This window comes from Camellia sinensis, chromosome 10 (assembly GCF_055761805.1).
Source record: "Camellia sinensis isolate YWXY chromosome 10, ASM5576180v1, whole genome shotgun sequence".
Lineage (NCBI taxonomy): Eukaryota > Viridiplantae > Streptophyta > Magnoliopsida > Ericales > Theaceae > Camellia > Camellia sinensis.
The window spans coordinates 18,656,248-18,676,420 of record NC_138970.1 but is presented as its reverse complement, the minus strand read 5'-3'; the positions used below and the strand labels follow the sequence as shown (position 1 = coordinate 18,676,420).

The following is a 20,173-nucleotide window of genomic DNA, read 5'->3' as shown; positions in this document are numbered from 1 at the left end:
TATTATCTTTGAATGATATATTGATATATATAACATATAATAAATATATAAAATTATATATTTCATGCGTGTCCTCCACGTGTCGTGTCCTGCATTTTTTTAAAATTAACGTGTCGGCGTGTCCGTATCGTATTCGTGTCACGTGTCCGTGTCCATGCTTCTTAGGTTTGAACTTTTCCTGATTAAGATTACCTAAAAACATACTTAATGGAAGAGAAAAGAAGGGTTGGTGGTCATCATGTGTAGCAAGTATTTATTAACAGTAGGAACAACATACCTTCTCAAAAAGGTGTTGTATGGTCTTATTGAGATCACCTATCCAGATGCACTCTACTCGTTTTCCTTTTGAATCCCACCAATTTTGTTCTTCCACTTTCACACACTGTAGGTTTGGGGCATGCACGAACCCAGGAGAGTAAGTCTGCATTTTAGGACAGTTAAGGACAGCCATGTGATCTAAAAATGGCATTTCCCAGTCATGAATAACATGGCAAAATCTCCCAAGTGAAGGTAGACCTCTGAGTTCCAAATGCTTCAATTGAGGGAACAGAGTACTGTAAATCCTACCACCTGCTGAATGTTCGCCATCCTCATTCGCAACCACTTCTTCCATCATTGAGCAATCATCTATTATTAGTTCTTGGAGATGCACGAGACCTCTAGCAATGGAAGGAGAGAACAGATTTCTCAATTTGTCACAACATCTAACAATTAGCATTCGTATGTTTTCAAGGGGAAGTCCGTGCTGGCCTCCAATTCCGAATACGTCTTCCACCAAATCACAGTTATATATTTCCACTTTTTCTAGATTGGGTGACATTTCTAATAAATGAGCTGGAACAACATTTTTTACCAATCTGTGACAGTCTTCCACCATGAGGAATCTTAATTTACATAATGACCTGGTCGAAAGTTCACTGCACCATAAGTCACTTGCATTTAGCAATCCACCAAGTTCCAATTCCTCCAAGCTAGGAAATGCAACCTGAAAAGTGAGAGATAGTTAAAAGGACAATCTAGTCTTATTAGCATTCAACTTCTATTAACTTGAAGACAAGTTGAGTAGGGTCATAAGGTTGTCATTTTAATACAATTTGCAGGGCTTGGATTTTGTGGATCCTGAGCAATCAGTTGCAACAATTTCTAGGTTCTCCAGGAAGGCCCAAAACTATATTTTTACACCAGAACAGTCCACAGAGATAATAATTAATTGTTGTCTCCACAAACATAAATTACATTTCAGCACGGCCCCCATTTGTCAAACATCAATGAATTCCACCCCTCTTTGTAGATTTAACATATTGGGTTAGGCAATGATTTACTGCTGCGTCCGCTTCACATTATTATTTCTTATGATGTCATCACACGAGAACTAGCACTAGAAAGTTGCTTTGTTATGCATACTTTTTTGGACAGCAGGATGGCAGCAATAGAAAAGGCAGTGACAATGTGATATGCATTGAGCTTCTATCTGAAAATCCCATAATTTACTTTAAAATCATTTTTTCATGCCAAGTGTTCAAATGATTAAGTACATCTATATATTGGGAGTTTTGAAACATTTTCACACTGTTCTAAATTGTAATGCTATGAACATATTTTTGTAAATATACTTAGGGTAAAATACAGTCACCTCCCCAGAGGTTTACGATGATTACACTTGCCTAAAAATAAAAGGCCTAATTAGTACACATTAATGTGTGTTTGGGAGAGGAAAGATTGAGTACATACCTAACTTTTAGCATAGTGCATAAAGTGGTTGCCTTGTGACTTTTAACCAATGGTCACCCCTACTTTTTTTGAAATTACACTGACCTCCCCTGTGACTAACGGTGTTAATGGGACAGTTAGTCACAAGGGAGGTTACTGTAATTTCAAAAGGAGGGGAGACAGGTGTAATTGTTAGGAATCTCAAGACCACAAATGTTACATGTATATGGTATACATAAAATGGTGTGTATTCTAGAATGACCTATTGTTATGACAAAAGTGATAATGAAACAAATTAAAAAAATTAATTACGGACATTTAAGAGAAGTTATACAATTTAGTTGTCTTAAAAAAATAAGTTAAAATTGACGAGTCTCACTATCTAAATTAATAAAAATCAAATTAGGACACTACATGTATTTAATTGAGTAGTATTAAATAGTTTATTTATAAATACTCACATGGTTAGAGTATAAATATATATAGGATAATGTTTGAGTACACACCCTCATATATTTATTTGAGTAGTATTAAATAATTTATTTATAAATACCCACATGGATTTAATTACCACATGTATTTATTTGAGTAGTATTAAATAATTTATTTCTAAACACTCATATGGTTTGACTATAAATATATATAGGGCAATGCTATGGTACACACCCTTCATATATATACAAGTTATGATATTTGTGGGTTTGATCACCACAAAAGTAATGATTACACAAATTAAAAAATTAATTAAATATAAAAGAAGTTATTTGGTAGTTTTTAATCAATACTTGACGCCATACAATTTAGTTGTCTTAAAAAAACTAAGATAAAATTGATGAGTCTCACTATTTAAATTAATAAAAATCAAATTAAGACACCACATGTAATTATTTGAGTAGTATTAATATATAATTTATTGCATTACATACATACAAGTTCTTATATTTCTCATTTGGCTTCAATAATTCATACTAATTTGTTTACCAAATGATTAATTGATTTCTTTTATTAATTTACAGATAATCACTTCAAATATTATACAAACCAAATTGAAATCCCCCTATGTGCTAATCTAACAACAAATCACTGACTTTTCCCCAAAAAAAGAAAAAAGAACCGTTAAAGTAAACCTTGGGAGAGGTTAGTGCAATTTAAGAAAAAGTAGGGAAGACCGGTGTAATTGTCAGAAACCTTAGGGGAGATGACTGTAATTTACCCATATAATTAAGATTTTCTTTCACAAGATTTAAACTTTTTAAATTCTAAAGAGATTCTACTAAATAGCTTTTAACATTTCATCTTTAAAATGCCCTTTTTATGATGCTATCTTGTGTTATAGAGTTATCCCACATCATTTCTCTAAACCGCCCAAGCTTTGTTTATAAAACTCTTCCAAGGATCTACCCAATGTCAATTGGTTTTGGGTTAAATGCCTCCAAAACTCTAACATAGTATAAAAGTTGGGTCTTGGGTGGTCTATCAGGCTAAGTCTATGCCCCGGGTCTATTCCTTTCATCTCATTCATCTCTTTAACATCTCTAGATGCGACTAAGGCGCATGTGCAGGGGAGTGTCATAGCATTTTGTTCCATATTGTTTCTCTAAGCCACCCAAGCTGGGTTTATATAATTTAAAACCCCTCAATTTAATGCCAATTGAATTAGGTTGGATGCTTGCAAGTTTCTAACATGGTATGAGAGTTGAGTCTTGGGTGGTATTGTGGGCCAAGTATTGGCCACAGGTCTTTTTCATCTACATATCACCTCCACGTGCAACGACTGGGCCACATGTGCAAGGGACTATCAGAAACTTGTATCACATCACCTCTCTAAGCCATTTAACCTTAGTTCATTTACTGTCTATTGGGATGGATGTGGACTTCAAATCAAGGGAATTGATGTTAAATTTTGTAACATTATTAAACAGTTAGCTAGGGAATTAATTAGTAGGATCCTTGCAACTAGAAGGAGAATCTTACCATGATTTCAAATATTTACTCTAATATAGTTATTTCAAATCCATCATGATAAGCTATTTAATTCAATTTTGAATTCAGAGATTTAACACTAAATTTGAGCCATTCCCTTTGAATGATTAATGTCAAATCCACACATTTCAAATCCTTAAATACAAAACAGAACGTTAGTCTATAGGTCTCTCCACTCATAGCTAGTGATTGATCCAGGAGGAACAAAGTATAAGGCCAAAAATGTTGTATGTGTAAAAAACAAGGGTATTGTACAACAAATTGTTGGATAATTTGATACACATTGTTGGGCCCATTTCCTAAGAGGTTAAGTTTTTGGGACAATTGGTGACTTAATCCACACAACACACACACACACATATGTATATTAGAGAAGAGGAAGACCAGAGAGAAATGAGAGGTTGAGAGCAAATATATATATGTGTGTATAGGGATCAAATAAACATTTGAGGGAGGCCAACTTGAAAGGCTTTTGATGATTAAAAGAGAAAAAGTAAGGGGCATATATAAGATTTTAGAAGGGGTAAATTGAAAGACAGTAAAAACTACTCGTAAAACAATGATTTTCAAAAATTTGAAAGGGGGCACTGGCCGTCCTGGGCCTGAGGTGCCTATAGCCATTTGGTTTTGGGTCTCCAAAATTCTAACAGCATAAGTCAGATATTAAAATACAAACTTTGTATAGCAAGTTAGCATCTATAAGGCCAGTTTTGTTATACATAATTTCAATTGAAAAGCTGTCCACACTTCTCTTTAAAAGCCAGGTATTAAAAAAAAGGAAACTAGAGCCTTATAACGAGCACAGAAGGGGCAACTTTAGGCGATGTGGAACACATTCCACTTGCTATTTATTCCCAGGCTGATGTTGACAAATGAAAACTATAGTATTGTACTAGTGGGATGTCAAATAAGACCAACCAAAAGCTTGGGACAAGTAACCACCAGATAGATGCATCAAAGATGTAGATATTTGTTCCCCTAAGAACTTTGTGATTATTTTATTGTTTTTGAAAAATATATAGGCCTCGTTTGGGAAGTGGCTATTTTAGAGGCTTTTTTGGCTTTTTGGCTATTTTAGTAGGCTATTTTAGTTTTTGTGTTTGGGAAGATGAGATGGATTTTTATTTGAGTTGTTGTATTGAAAAGTGTGTTGAAATGATGTTTGAAGTTAAAATGACAAATTTGTCCCTAAAATTATAATTTTTTAAATTGATGTGAAGGGGCAAAATTGTAATTTCCCACGTGATGTAGAAATTTGACACTTTGACAGTGTAGGCACAGCCTACACTGTCACGGCAGCTGAGGCTATTTTTTTTTATTTTTTTATTTTTTTTTAAGTAAAAAGTGTATAGCCTGCAACGGCTCTTCCCAAACAGCGCCATAGATAATATGAAAAACAAATAAACACACCTCTTTGGGGAAAATAGATTCCAAGGTAGCATTGCAGTTTTCAGCTGAATGTTGTGTACTCTCATTGGGAAAGAAACTCTTGACCTTTGGTAGACATTTGATGTGCAATTTCTTCAGTTGAGGGAACTCAATCTTGTCAATTCCTCTGCTGAAACTAGTGAGGCCTGCTAGTTGTATAAGTGCCATGTATTCTAAACAGGGGAATTCAATCTTGTTGGTTGCATGCCCATCTTCTCCTCTTCCTTCCCAAATAACTTCTTTCATCATTTCACAATGCGATATGCGAAGTTCTTGAAGTTGCACAAGCCCACGTGCCATTGACAATGAAAAGAGATTTTGCAAGCCGTTACAGCGATCTAACTCAACAGATCTCAGATTATGGAGGGAGACAGTAGTCTGAGCTGGATCTTCCAGCAAGAAATGCATCAAAGAAGGTAAGTGTTGTAATGTCAATGTTCTTAGTTTCCCAAAGGACCCTTCTGGAAGTTGGCCGTAGCATATCTCATTTAACCTACGCAAATCATCAAGGTTTAATGACTCCAAGATAGGGAAAATAGCAGCACTGGAATCAAGTGATAAATCCGTTGTATCAACAAGACAAAAAAGCATATCACAAGACTCAATTGATAAGTACTTCAAGTGCTGGACGCCATCTTGAACTAACTCATGCACCACATTCCTTGAGCCCTTCCCTCTTAAACTTAGAAGTTCAGTACACTTCAATAGCTTACTAACCCCATCATGTAAAGCAATACTCTTGTCGAGTTTCAATAACAAATGCTTTTGGAATGGGAACATGCTCCACCAGCCATTATCACCTATCCGTATCTTGTATTTCGTCAGATCTGCAAAGAGAGGGTTTCTTGGCAATAACACTGCATCGGGTATATAAACCTCTAATATTTTCAAATCGGACAAGGACTGTAGCTCTCTCAAGCTTGCATTTCTTCTTCCTTCTTTGCTTTCTCCATTGTCAGCTTCCCAATTGCTAAAGCTGCCCATCATGTACAGTTCCTCTAATTGGACTAGGCTTGATATGACACCCGGTGTTATTCTTTCAAGATGACGACATCCTGTTAGATCTAACAACCTCAATTTAGCAAGTTTTCCTATTTCTTCTGGTAAAACCTCGACCAAGGAATCACGAAAGCTAAGGATTTCCAGATTCAATAGTTCGCCAATTAGAGTTATGTTATCTAACTTGCAACCTTGAAGACAAATCGTATGCAAGTTACTCATGAATGGCAGTGATGATGGCAGCAATGGAATGGAAATAAGCTCCAAATTTAAAACTTGCAATTCTCTCATTCCATCGAAAAAACCGTTTGGTATTCTTAGTGAATCATTCATGCATGCTAACAATAGCATCCTAAGTCGTGGACATCTTAACCCTTCTGGTAGCTCTACGATATTCCCTGACATCAATGAAATGGAAGTGTAATTTTCGTATGTATGTTTCTTTGGCCATCCTCTCAAATTGTCACCATGTCGTATCAGAAAAACAGTCTTCCCACAGGAATCAGATGCAATAGATATGCCAACATCACGCACTACATCATGCATTTTGATACAGTCATCTTTATGCTTGTCACTATCCAATAACAAATAACAGCTTTTTAGCTGATCAATCAATGCACGTACACGATCTCTTGCTTCTCCCAATCCATTGATGTCTTCAAAAAGTTGTAGCCCCATTCCAAATCTAACCAAATCTTCAATCTGAATATCACAATCTTCTGGATATAAACAACATAGCAAGAACAAAGACTTGGCCTCCTCATGCTGTAAATAATTGTAACTTAGCTCTAGGGCCTGGTAAACCATTGCATTCACTCCTAATGTCCTTTTGCCACCAGGCATTCTTAATTGTCGAAGTGTATCAGTCCAAACAGAATTCGATTTATGTTTTAGTGCCCTTCCAATAGTAACGAGTGCAAGTGGTAAACCACCACATTCATTTACCACCTGTTCAGCTATTGGTTGCATATCAGGAGTGTCAACAACAGAATCACCAACCATCTCCTTAAAAAGATGCCATGCTTCTTCCCCTGCTAAGGTTTTGACTTCAATATTCTTTCGGGATCCCATTCCTATGCATACATCCAGGCTTCGTGACGTCAACACAACTTTGCAACCCCTATTCTCACCCCAGAAAGGAATCCCAATGGCCTGAAGATCGAGCCATTCCCAAACATCATCGAGGACAAGAAGGATTCTCTTACCATTTGCTAGTCTCTGACGCAGACGAGTTGCTCTTCCAAATAAAGTTTCTTCCCCCAATCTAAATCCCAAGTTGTCTGCTATTTGACCTTGAATGTTCCACAAGTCTGGACTATGAGAGACTACTGCCATGACAATCTCATCAAATAGATTTTCATTTTTTGCTCTAATGGCGACATCTTTCACCATTGTCGTCTTGCCAATACCGCCCATTCCACATATTCCAATGATGTTGATCTCATCATCTCTAAGTGTCTCCATCACCTCTTTCATAGTGGATGTTCGCGAATTGAACTCAAAACTGCCTGTGGGTACTATAGACACTAACCCGACGACAGGTGCAGGGTGTGATACTCTGTGAAAAGTTCTCGTAGATAGAAGCACATCCACAACAACTTGAATCCCTTGTGCTTTCTTCCACAGCAACAACTTTCTATTCCAATTCTCCCAATAATCATTTTCAACTTCCTCACTCTCATCCATGATTCTCTCTGTCGTTGCTTTCGCAGTAATCGCAGTCACACGATTTATCCATGACTTAACAGCACTGTTAATAATTTCCCCATTTTTCTCGGCCTCATCCACTTGTAGTTGCAAATCATCTCTCACAGTTACGAGCGTCTCCAGTTGATTTTTCAGACGTTCAATGTCCCTCTCCACGACTGCCATATGACCAAAAGATACCCCACGGGATCTGGACTCAGCCCTTTTACACAAATTTTTGTAAGAAGGTGTTGGATATTGAAGCTCATCCACAACATCTTCAATCCCATTTGCTTTCTTCCACAGCAACAACTTTCCATTCCAATCCCATGACCGTCCCAAAAACCGTTTTTTAAATTCCTCTTTTTCATGGATGAGTCTCTCTGTTTCTGCAGTAACCGCAGTCACACGATTTATCCATGACTCAACAGCACTGTTAATAATTTCCCCATTTTTCTCGGTCTCATCCACTTGTAGTTGCAAATCATCTCTCACAGTTACGAGCGTCTCCACTTTATCTTTCAGACGTTCAATGTTCCTCTCCACGACTGTCATATGAATCGCCCCACCCAGTCCTTCTAAAGTTCTGAACCAAATCTCACTTAACTGTTTTTCAAACCAATTTTTTCCTTTCCTTTGCTTTGTCTTCTTCAGATCATAGAAGCAATAAAAAAGTACACTATGGACTCCAAAAAAACACAAATCCCACAATTTACCTGAAGTTAGTTTATCTATCATTAGACCAAAAAAGAAAGAATCTGTCATTAGACCAAAAAGGAAAGAAGCAAACAAGTATGTTTCTAAAAAAATATAATCGGCAAATGATGAGCAAGCTGGCATGTAGCCAAACCCTCGGCGCTGCCATGAAGGAAAAGTTGGTTCCATCAAGGTTCGAGCTGATGGATGCCTTCTAAGTGGTATACACCAATTTTACTAAAAAAAAAAAAAAAAAAATTGATGAGCAAGCCTATCAAATCAGAGGTGAACATAATATTTATGTAAATAATTTTTTTTTAAAAAAAAAAAGACAAAAACGAGACAGCAACAAACAGAGCAGATAATTGTACCGGATATCAAACAGAATGGTAGCAGCAACTTAAAAGCCTTCTTTTCACGGCATCTGTCTGCGATAGGAATATCAAAAGGAGCGAGTGACAGAGGAAGCATATGGCCGATCAAAAAACAGAGGCGGCTTATAGACTGCCAAAGTCAAAAGCCCACTAAAAGATTACAAATTTAATCATTAAAAATCGATTAAACACAGGAGGCCTTAGTATCACAAATCTCTCTCACACATAATTTAATCGATTTTTTTATAATAAAACTAGCCTATGAAATTATTTATGGTTACGTCAAACGTATTTTTAAATTGTTGATGTAAACTATATGTCATTTTAAAAGAAAATATTTTTATGATAAAACTAGTCTATAAAATTATTTATGATTACGTCAAACATATTTTTAAATTGTTAATGTAAAATTTATATCATTTTAAAAGAAAATGTTGACATTGCATAATTAAAATAATAAATTTATGAATTTATTACATTTGTTTGAAATTTACTTAATAAATAAAACAAAGTATAACTAAAATTTAAATTGTTGTGGTCTTCCATCAATATTCTTGCATTGTCAACATGATAGTTAGTATTATAATTGATAAACAATACATATATTATGTATTTATAAAATATTATAAAGTAAAAATGTTATATTTACATATTATATATTTCTATTTTTTTTACCTTCTAAAAGGTATACACATTCTTCAGACCAATCTATATTTAAAACAAAGGTTACACACAATGCATAATCTAATTGACGTTGCATTGTTGGTACAAATATGATAAATGTATAGGCACGATCTTGGCATGACGCAATATAATCTTTAATCATTCTAACTCCATTATCCTGTAAAATTTTGGAATTATAACATTGTGTTTGAAAAAGTAGAAATAATTTATTTATAATAAATTGTATAGTTTCGTACCTTTGATCTCATATTCTTCAAATATGATGGTTGACATTGCAAGATAAACTCTATCTGTTTATCTTGAACAATGAAATTTATTAAACCAGTATTGTCTTTGACCACAATGTTAACATTGTATCTAATCAAAAAAATAAAAATAAAAAAAATAGCACAATCACGAATTAAGTTAATTAATAGTTAAAAAACACAACCATTTTTAAAATTAAAAAATATATATATGAGTTAAAAAACCCAATTACAAAATACAATGTAATCATCATCTTTAATGATGGGTATTTTATGTGAACCTAATGAATACAATCCAATTTGTTTTTTTCAAAAAAGATATATTCAAAATACAATCACCGTATTAAAAATTAAATTAAGTTCAATCACAATCACAAAATACAATCTAATCATCATTAATAGTGGGTACTTTATGTGAGCCTAATGAATGCAATCTAATTTTTTATTTTTTTTTCAAAAAACATAGATGAAAAATACAATCACCACGTGATTGTATTCAAAAAACATGAAAACAATTTTTTTTTTCTTCAAAAAACACAGATTAAATGGAATGTAAAGAATCACAATCATTTAAAAAAATAAAATCACCGTGTGATCAAAATGGAGTGCAAAAAAACACAATCACATTTTTGCTCATTAAAAAAAAAAAATGCAATGAAATCAATTGGTAATTAAAAAATGCAATTATGTTTTTTTTCAAAAAACATAATAAGTTAAAAAATCCAATCATGAATTAAGTTAATTAATAGTTAAAAGGCATAATGAATACAATGAGCTAAAAAATCCAATTACAAAATATAATCTAATCATCATCATCAATATTGTGTACTTTATGTGAACAAAATGAATACAATCTATTTTTCTTAAAAAAAAACATAGATTAAAAATACAATCACCGTATTGAAAAATAAATTAAGTCTAATCACACTCACAAAATACAATATAATTATCATCAATAGTTAATACTTTATGTGAACCTAATAAATACAATCATTCTTAATCAATTTAGAAATATAATCATGCTATTAAAAAATAAATGATTTATTTACAGATTTTAAAATGTTTTTCTTTCAAGATTCTGTCTTAGTCTCTCTCCCAAACTGCTGCGTAGGTTATTGCTGCTGCATAAGGATTAGGCTGCTGTGATAGGTTTAGATTTAGGCTGCTCCATTAGGTTTCTCTCTCTCTCTCTCTCCTGAAGTTTAGGCCGCTATGATAGGAGGTGATAAGATTTAAGTTAATATTTATATATTATTTAAATCAAAGGGCTAGAAATTTTGGTTTTTTTTTTTAAATCAGAAAATTAAGAAATTATGATTGAAATAATGGAGCTTTCACAAGATTTGTGGGTTAAAAAGACCATTTTTCTTATATAATAGATTCGTATGGCCATAATTTCCCTCTCACACATAATTTAATTGATTTTTTTTTATGATAAAATTTGTATGGCCATAATCTCCCTCTCTTACATAATTTAATTGTGTTTTTTATGATAAAATTTGTAGACGTATAAATTGCTAAAGTCAAAACACACAAGACGCATATATCGCCATCGGCTAGGCTTTCTTTCAGTCTGTGATCAGATTGAAAGATATTGTTAGGGTTGTGGAGGCATATCATGGGTCCCTTTTGATAATCCGAATCGTTCAATGTATAGAACTCATCGAGTACTATATGCCGATAAAAAATTATGTTGATCCAATATCGATAGTTATCTCATCGGATCATATTTCTATCAACGGTTTATTTTTTCACCGTCCATTTTTTTTTATACAAAACTGATTTGATCATGTAGCTATTAATATCCGATCAACGTGATTTTTTACAGGCATATAGTACTCGACGAGTTTTACATATTGTACAGTTTAGATTATCAAAACGAGATCAATGATGGGTCCTTATAGGCCTAACAATGCCCTCCATCGAACTGGAGGAAAGCCAGCCCCTATTGTAAAAGTTAAAAGGCCAAGTAATTATACATGAGTAATTATAGAAATCTCATGCCCGTGTGTCCATTCAAACATTTTTTTTTTAATCAACAGTAATTTCTATTAAAATAAAGATTGTCAAATCACACTTGTAAGGAAATCATCAACAAACTTATATCAAGTTAAGAAAAAACTTTGTGCAAAACAAAGGAAGATCTTCAAATAAAACACCAAAGATAAGATATGGATAAATCAAAATATAACATTCATATTGTAAAGAAGAGGTTGATCATAAGAGCTTGACACTAAAATAAGTCTAAAATAAATACATAGACTATATCTAAACTGTGTGGGTAAGTTATGAACACACCAAAAGCAAAAACACAAACTCTAAAACCCATAACTACCAGGCAAGGCGGCGATGGATCTGACCATGGAAGGCGGTGAGCAAGATGAAGGCGATAGATTTGGGGAGAAACGGACAGTAGATCCAGTGGAAAGATGAGGCGACCATGTGGTGATGGTGGCCAAAACAGGAGGTGCAGAACAAGGAGGCGACGCTAGAAGGGAGCTGAGGGAAGAAGGGGCGGCGGATCCGATGGTGGCTGGAGTTAAGACAAAGGGAGATAAACACCTCACAAAAGAGAGAGAGGGTGGAAAGTCCAAAGCTTCCAAATTCAAACATTCATCTCTCAAATTTTATTCATATATATTTATTTTTTTTGGACTTTAGTTCAGATCCACATTAATAATTCAAATATTTATCTCGTAAGACATGCAATAAAAGTCATTTATGTAAAAAAAAATTAATTTCATAAAAAAAATCATAAAAATATTAGTAACTCATATTTTATTTTATAAAATGAGCAGTAATTATTTATTTTATAAAACAAAATATGATTTGTTTTCGTATTTATAATTATCAGATAAAATTAATTTTTTATATGAATTACTTTTATTACGAATTCAGATTATGCATGTGTTTTTAGGCTAGAGCCCACAAAAGAAATATAAAAAGATATTAAGATAAATGAGGTGAAGTATAGAGGGGTGTTCATCCGGGGGATTCTATTTGAACCTAAAATATGTCTTAGTATGCCTAGTGGCGGAGCCAGAAAATCAAATTAGAGGGGGACACTTATTAATTACACTATCGAAAAATTTTACAAAAATATTTCACGCAAGTTTTTACGATTAATTTTGAGAAACATCAAAAAAATAATGTTATTTATAACTAGTGTGTCATGGACAATATAAAAAAATATAGATATAAGTCTTAAAATAAATTATATAATGATAAATTATTTTTTTATACAAAATTTGATTAAAAATTCAATATAATGGTAATAACACGTCATCATTAGTATGTGATATCACAAACTAATAGTAAATAAACACATAGAGAGTGAACCTCATTTGTCAAATGTAACTAACAATCTAATAAATTTCATATCTTTATAGTAAGATTACTTATACTTGCATGTCAATAATAATGGCATCACCGTTATATTCAAAAATTTTCATAAAATTTTCATAGATAATATGGTTTATAAGTCTCTTCATTTTCAATCAAAATAATCATTATTGTTCTTATAATTTTTAAAATGTCATTGACATTTCACTCTAATAATATTTTTGTAATTTTTTTTATTTAAAATATTTTCTTTATATTTGTAAAAACAAAAATCCAGGGGGGCACGTGACCCCCCTAGTCTTCACTTCCCTCCGCCACTGAGTATGCCTAATTTAAATTCATAAATTTTAATTCCTATTATATCATAATATGAATTTACTAATAAGGACAACGCTTATTAAATCTTAAAATTATTATTTTTTCTTATGGTACATTCTAATTAGTTATTTCTATTCAAATCTCTGTATCTTATTTTCAAGAGATTAAAGTTATTTCTTCTTCTTCTTCTTCTTCTTCTTCTTCTTCTTCTTCTTCTTCTTCTTCTTCTTCTTCTTCTTCTTCATCCTCCCTAAAAAATTCCAATCCACCTTACCAAAACTTACCATCATCATCAACATCATTGTTTTTTATTATTTTGAAACCCTAAACCCTAGAAGAAAGTTTGAACAAAATAAAATAATGGATGAGAGTAATAATCAAAATAGTTTTTTGAAGCAACTCATCAAAAAAGGAGGTAAGTATTCATGGGTTTCACAATTTTTGCAGAGCACTATCAATTATTTTCTATATCGTTTTTTTGACAAAAATTAAAAGGCCTAGTAGTTAGATTAACAATAACATATTATTCGAGTTGTTCTTATTTTGTTATTTGAAATAGTACATTATTTGAGAACTACTCTTTCTTGTTAATGCCTGATACTTATGTATTTATAAGTTTGGTTTTTATGTTTCCACGAGCATTCTTGTGGATAATTTATAATGTAAAAACTTTTTTTTTCTGTATTGAAAAGTTTTATAATGCTTTTGTAAAAGTTTAGTTTTTTCTGTATTTATAATGCTTATGTGCTTATAAGTTTAGTTTTTTTTTTTTTTCTATATTTGAGAATTATTTTCTGTATTGAAATTTTTTTGAAATAATTTAGTTTTTTTAGTTTGTTTATTATTTATTATTTGGGTTTACCTTGAGGGTAATTTGAAAAAAATAATAGGGTGTAATGAGAGTAAAATAAAATTTGAAATAATTAAATAAAACGTACTTAAAAATTGGGAGTACTTAATAATTTTTTAGGTGTAAATAGAAGGGATTTTTGGTGAAACCTCCTTTTTTTGGGCCTTTTTTTAAGATAAAGGACAACTTAATAAATTCTCCTTCAAAAAGTACCTGAATAAGAGAAGCCCAGCTCAATAAGGACATTCTATAATTTGTTTTTGTTTTTTTTGACCATATTGCCCTCATATATATATATATATATATCATATATTTAAACAATCTCAGCTCATGCATACACAGATCTTGAAGACGATTTGCAAAGTGAAGATGATCTGCAAAATCCATGAAAACGATCTCAAAGTCTGAAGATCTCACCGCCGACGATCTCACCCTTGATCAACAATACACAATCTCGCCATCTAAGATCAACACTCTCAATTAAATGAGAGATTACGTTGCAAAGCTGTATAAATCTGTTGTTATTTTTGATTTGTTTTTGTTGATTTGCCGAGTTCAATCAGGTGTGTGCTCTATTTTTGTTTGACATGATGAAAGTAAAATTTTACTCTGGTTTGTGTTCTGTTTTTATTTGACAGAATGAGAGTAAAATTTTACTCTGGTTTGTGCTCTGTTTTGTTTGACAGAATGAGAGTAAAATTTTACTTTGGTATGTGCTCTGTTTTTGTTTGATAAAATGAGAGTAAAATTTTACTCTGGTATTATCTGTTATGTTTTCTTAACATGCAAGTAAAATTTTACTTTATTTCAGAGTAAAATTTTACCATATTTCAGAGTAAATTTACTCTGAATTGAAAGTAAAATTTTACTGTGTTGTTGAATGTTTGTCTATACAGTTTCTGATTTGTTTTCTAGTAAAATTTACTCTGAATCTTCAGAGTAAAATTTTACTGTATTTCAGAGTAAAATTTACTCTGAATTGAAAGTAAAATTTATTCTGAATTGAAAGTAAAATTTTACTGTGCTGTTGAATGTTTGTCTATGCAGTTTCTGATTTGTTTTCTAGTAAATTTTACTGTATTTTAGAGTAAAATTTACTCTGAATCTTAAAATAAAATTTTACTGTGTTGTTGAATGTTTGTCTATGCATAAGAGAATAAACTTTATTTTTCATTAACCAGAGTAAAATTTTACTATTGCAAAAACAGAGTACATACTAGATAAATGAATTATAGTCGAATTTTACTTTAGATCTATGAACAAACAAACAAAAAACTCTCGACTTTTTATTGTAATATATCAATTTATCATTTTTTTTGACATATATGAGGTCATTTTATCTCAAATCTGAAATTATTGATTTCAAACATGAGTTCATAGGCATCAAATCTGAGATGGTGATGGATTTCAATGGACGATTTCAAGATTTTGATTTTGTGTGATGGATCGAAAATGGAGATCAAAAGAGTTTAGGGCTTCGAAAGAGAGAAAATAAAGGGAAGAGAGAGGATACCAGTAATGTAGAGATAGAAAAGACGAGAAATGGTTCAGTGAGGATTTTGGATTATATGGAAGCGCATTTTAGCCTTTTCATTATATTTTTTTTTATTTGAGAAACTTTTGAAACTATTATTTTATTTGGTGGGCTTCACACAAAAAAGCCCCCATAGAAGGGGTTTTTCACCAAAAATCCCTAAATAGAATCTCCTTGTTCATCCCAATATGGACGTAGTTGAACCGAAGCAGCTTTTGGTTTGGGCTTAGGTTGGACATGGAATGACACAAGCCTAGGCCAGAAAAAAAATGTTACCCAAGTCTGGCCTTGCGTAACATTGGGTCTACTAAAACAATTTGAAGTCCAACTCTAAAACAATGTTGTAATTCTAAACCCGCCCAATAAACTCACATTTTATATAAAAATAAATATCAGCAAATTTGTAGTGTTTATTTATTTATTTGTGTGTGTGTGTGTGTCTTTAGTTAGAAAAAAATAGTTTATATTAAAAAAAAAATTATTTTTTAAATCTGCCTAGTTTAAAACAATTTAAAAAATAGTTTTTTTAAATAAATTCAAAAATAATTCATTAAAAAAAAAAGCTAAAAGAGTTTTTTTTTTTGTCTGTAATAAATTTTTAATAACTTTTATTTATTTATTTTTTAGCTCTGTTTAATCTAGTAAAAAGTTAAAAGTAAAAATTTTATTGAATTTTTTTGAAAAAGTTAACAAAGCCCAAAAAAAAAAAAAAAAAAAAAAGGAACAAAAAGAACAAAAAAAGGGGGGCTAAAAGAGCAATTGCCAGACCTAATGGCATGTTAGCCCGTAATGTTAGGTTGTGTTTAGATAAAATATTTTTAGAAGAAAAAATAAAAAATAAAAAAAAGGTAAAAAAATTTATATTTCATACACTTTTCCTACCTCCTTTTTCTTATTCATCTTTACCTCAAACTTTTAAGACAAATTACCAACATTCCACAAAACTCACATGGGTGTGGATCATGTGTTCGGATTTAATAAAATTGAAAATCTAAATTTTATAGGTAAAATTGGCATATTATGGATTTAATGGTACTTATATCAATGATATGAAGTATTCATCCTATATGATAAGTTTTTAAGAATATGCATGTAAAAAATTAGATTGATCAAAAATGCATAATTATATGATCAAATCACATATAATTATAACAAATAGATGGTTTATTCTTAAAATAGGTATGTCTTGAATATAAAAATGTTCTAATAGCGTGCGCAACAATAATTGTTGGATCAACTTAATTTTTTGCATCTATTCCAAAAAAAAAAAAAAAACTTAATTTTTTGCATGCATACATTTCTTAATTAGTTGTACAAGATGAACAATTTAAATTATTAAAATGAGCTTAAATTGATCTGCCAATGGATTTTCAACTTTAGTAAATATGAACTCGTTGATCATATGCGAGTATTTTGTATAAAATTTAGTGTTTTTTTTTTTTTTTTTAAAACATTGCTCATTATATAAATAAATAAAATTTAAAATCTTGACATTTATTCAAAGATTTGGTATTCAAAATTAAATGCACGCTGTAATAAATTTTTACTAGTATAATGCACGGGTTAAAATAAATAATTAAAAATTATTTTTAAAATTAAATTATAACAAAAACTTTATTTATAATATAAAATAAAATTTATTTAACATTAATTAGTTCCCATATAATAAATATATTTATGATAAAATATAAATATATTTCGTCTTGATGAATTTCGTAATTTTAGTTTTTCAATTTACCAATTTGGGTGTTAGAATAAGTTTTTTTTAGCAGTTTGGGTGTTTTGGTGGGTTAATTTTGTGGGAATCATGTATTTTATTTTTTGTTAAGTCCTTCTTAACGTTTTTTGTTTAAAAAAAAAAAAATCGTGAGGCCAAGGGGTTGGTTGTATGGTTGTGAGTAGCAGTAGTAGGGGTACTTTGTACTGTCCGAATCTCTCTCAGTGCATTTTATCTTTCTGTATCTTTAATTTCATGTTGATTAATGAAATTTTTCTTTGCTGATCAAATTTTTTTTTTACCAATTATCCCATATTTATTATGTAAAATTATCAATAAATCAAAATTGAAGAATAAAAAATATATATATATATAAAAAAAAATAGAGCATCAGTGACCCCAATCCTCAACCCACTCCTCAAATAAGATTTCGATCCTGCTAGGCTGCTAGGTATAACATCTAAAACAGTCTCATTAAATATTAGTTAATTATATTTACTAATATTTTAGAGGTTAGACCAATTGAACATTTTGCAAACCCTATAGTCATTTTCGTAATTTGAACTCCATATAGATCATTTTTTATTTTTAATTTTTTATATTTTTTAATTGTTTTATATTAAAAAAATTTAGAACTAACTAAACAAATAAATTAAATTGAATATGTATATAAAACAATTTAACTCTAGCCCATAGGCCTAAGTTTTTTTTATTGTGTATTTGATTGAAAATTTGTTAGACCATTTTAATGGCTAGTACCTAAATCTCAATATTTATTCGGTATTTAACTTGAGCTAGAATGACTACTTGACGTATAGTTAGCATGGTTCAAATAAAAGGTAATGCGTATACTATATGTAAATTTACAATTTTTTTTTCTCATTTGTTAATAAATTTATGCATAATCCACATTTCAAATAAGAATTTTATAAATTTTTAAGAGTTAATCACAAACTTTTTTAAAACAATAGACATGATACATTATAAATATATATGAAATAACTTTATTAAGAAACCATTTTAATTAAAAAATTCTATACTTAATCAAATAGTTCTTCCAGCATTTGAAAATTTAATATTTATGAATAAATTTAATATTTTCAAATACTCCAAGCATTTTTCACATTTAAAATTTATGTAATTTAAAAATTTTATACTTTATTAAAACTTTTAGCATTACAAAATCAATAATGAAGTTTTATCAAATATGCTTTAAATCTAATCATCAACCAATTTTTTAAACAAAATTTTCTCATTCAAAATTTTGGCAAATATTTATTTAGGAAAACTATCCACATGTTAGTGCACCATGTTCACGGTCATTATTAAAGTTATGTAATTTAGGCCCTAATTTAAATGCACTTTGTATTTTTAAAATTTTGTTTAATGTTTGGCATGACCCATAAAATGGTTATAAATTATAAGTAAAATTTTAAATTATTAACTTAAAATAAGTTGTAAATTTATTTGGTGCAATGTAACTTTTGATAATCTATATAATATTTTTATCGTGCAAATATACATAACGCCTCAAAAGTTATTACTAAGGCGAAAGATATGAGACTCTTATATTCATATGTATTTAAGGATTTCAAATAAGTTTAAAAAAAAAAAAAAGTTACAAATTATAGTTTAAAAAACCTCTATTTTTTAGCCAAATAAGCTATAAAAATAACAAATGAATTATAATTTAAAATTACAACCAAATAAACTTAGTCACACAATAAAATAAAATATAATATAATATAAAAATATAACAAGTGTAACATTATTTAAGAAAAAGTGCACCAACTATAAAATCTGAAAATTAAAAGCAAACCTTATAAAAATTTTGAAATATGAAATCATGGAAATTACAAAACATAAATTCATAAGTAATATTATGACCATATGCATCATCCAAAAGAAGAAGAAACTTACAATGAAAAATTGTTAATAAATATGCACATTTTCTCAATAGCCTCTATTATCCATATTTATGTACTTGATAAATATAGATTTTAAATGGTTGAACCTCAACCGAAGAGATCGGTGATTTATTTTGTAAAATACACTTAGATTAAATAAGCATGCAATAAATTTTTAGAAATTAACATAATATTGTTCGATGCATAATAGAAATAAAGATGTGGGAGGCTAAAGATTAAAAATTGATCTTTATAAAAAAGCATAAACTTTCAATGAAAAAATTTATCAATTGAATTCTTCACAATTGCTCTATCACTAATAGTTACAACACTTGATGAACACCGACTCTAATTTGACTCGAATCCAATAAGTGCAAGGGAGAAAATTTATGGAAGATGTGAATTACTTCTCATAATTTGTGATACACAATTTTAAAATTTTAAAATTGATTTAGTCTTCTTTCTTTTTAAAAGTCATAAATTTTGAGAAAATTATATTTTTTTTAATAGTTATATGACACACTTTTGAATTTTGAAATGGGTTAATATACTTTCCTTTTAAATTTCATAAATTATTAGATAGTTTTATTTTTATTGTTGAGAAAGTGTTACCTAATAGATTTAAAAATTTTTTTTTTAATAACAAATAAAAATTAATCAAGAAACTTAGCATGTGAGTTTGGAAATAAATAAAAAAATA

At 30.5% G+C, this 20,173-nt stretch overlaps 1 protein-coding gene across 1 annotated transcript; it reads right to left on the bottom strand.

Annotated features, from left to right (window-relative positions):
- Nucleotides 1-256: 256 nt before the first annotated feature.
- Nucleotides 257-8,773, bottom strand: LOC114303922 (disease resistance protein At4g27190-like). The gene is made up of 2 exons (XM_082889834.1): nt 5,104-8,773; nt 257-985 (listed from the first exon to the last, which is right to left on the bottom strand). Exons 1-2 carry the CDS (start codon nt 8,689-8,691, stop codon nt 257-259), a joined length of 4,317 nt encoding a protein of 1,438 aa, XP_082745960.1. The 5' UTR covers nt 8,692-8,773.
- Between the last annotated feature and the right edge of the window lie 11,400 nt (nt 8,774-20,173).